Raw genomic sequence first — 1422 nt, forward strand, 5'->3', positions numbered from 1 at the left:
TATATATATATATATGAATACGAAACATTTACAAAGAGTTCCAATTACATAAAATTACCTTCATCTATAAAACCAAATACGAGAAAAATTATAGAGACAGGTATGAAAAGACTCCACAGATGGCAGGAAAATGCCTTAGTCCGTTCATTATCATTAAGGGCGAGATTGGACTTGAAAAGAATTAACTTAACAAGCTGGAATGGGAAAGGGGCACAGTGTTGACAAATCAACGACAAAGCACCCCGAACCATCCCAAATTCTCTCGACCAAAACGACTACTCCAGGAGTGTGGCAAAAAACATGCGTGGAGTACAACATATTAACCAATCCCGGATCTCTTTGATGAAAGAGCTAGCGAATCGTAAGCACGTGGATTTGCTAACCATACATCCCATTCGATTTTGATGCCTTTTATCCTATTAGAGAACCATTCAAAACTTTTAAGTTGGATGCCATTAAGGACCAAAGTGCTAGTCGGTCTAGCTTTAGTGAATGTGAAAGCGTTTCTAGTCTTCCAAATCGAATATCTTGTAACCCATTCGGTAGCTTGCCACAATGGTTTACCAACATCGGTAGTAAACGTGTGATCGTTCCCAAGAAAAGCTTCATTTATACTTATGTTTGAAAAAGGACCAAGATTCCACCAATTGAAAACCCTACTCCAAACGTCGAAAGCAAAACTACATAAAATGATGGAGTGATCCACCGATTCAAGCCCGTTATCACAAACCGGGCATCGAACCGTGCCCAAATCCATCTCACGCTTATAAAGTTTGACTCTCGTATGTAACCGTTTGTGCCGAGTACGCCAAATAAACAATTCAACTTTAAGCGGGACAAGGTAGTTGCGAAGCGTCTTAATACACGAGGAAATGTTGGGTAGATTGACACGAACTAAGAGATCCGTGAGCTTCTTAACCGAAAACGACCCATCCTTGCTCCAAGACCATGACCATTCTTCACAACCTGAGCTACATGGAACAAAACTCGATAAAAGGTTAGTAAGGTTAGTGAGGTGTAACAACCCAAACCAATAACCAACCGAACATGCGAAATAAATTTTTTTTTTAATCAGAATAGTGCGCCACTGTAAGATCCTGTTTTCTTTTTGGGTTTGGACGCCGTCCAAACATTTGGGACGCCATCCCAGTTTGAAGACCTGGACGCCGTCCAACATTTTGGACGCCGTCCAGAATGGCTGGCAGGCATGTCTTTTTGCTATTAATTATTTTAGATGGGTATTTTGGTAATTTCACTTCTTGGACGAATTTTAAAGCCCTAGATCAGTTTTGGGAGTCTCATTACTCCATTCACAACCACCAAACATCATCTACTTTAATTCTAGAGAGAGAGTGCTCTTAAGTGTGAGAAAGCTCAAATAAGAGAGGAAGAAGCTTGTTTCGGGTTCTAGCTCGAGCATTG

At 40.6% G+C, this 1422-nt stretch overlaps 1 protein-coding gene across 1 annotated transcript; it reads right to left on the bottom strand.

Moving 5' to 3' along the window:
• Positions 1-319: 319 nt before the first annotated feature.
• On the bottom strand, positions 320-757 carry LOC139860488 (uncharacterized). Its single transcript, XM_071849243.1, has one exon. The coding sequence runs from the start codon at positions 755-757 to the stop codon at positions 320-322; it is 438 nt and encodes a 145-aa protein (XP_071705344.1).
• Between the last annotated feature and the right edge of the window lie 665 nt (positions 758-1422).

The sequence above is a fragment of the Rutidosis leptorrhynchoides genome, chromosome 7, assembly GCF_046630445.1.
Source record: "Rutidosis leptorrhynchoides isolate AG116_Rl617_1_P2 chromosome 7, CSIRO_AGI_Rlap_v1, whole genome shotgun sequence".
Lineage (NCBI taxonomy): Eukaryota > Viridiplantae > Streptophyta > Magnoliopsida > Asterales > Asteraceae > Rutidosis > Rutidosis leptorrhynchoides.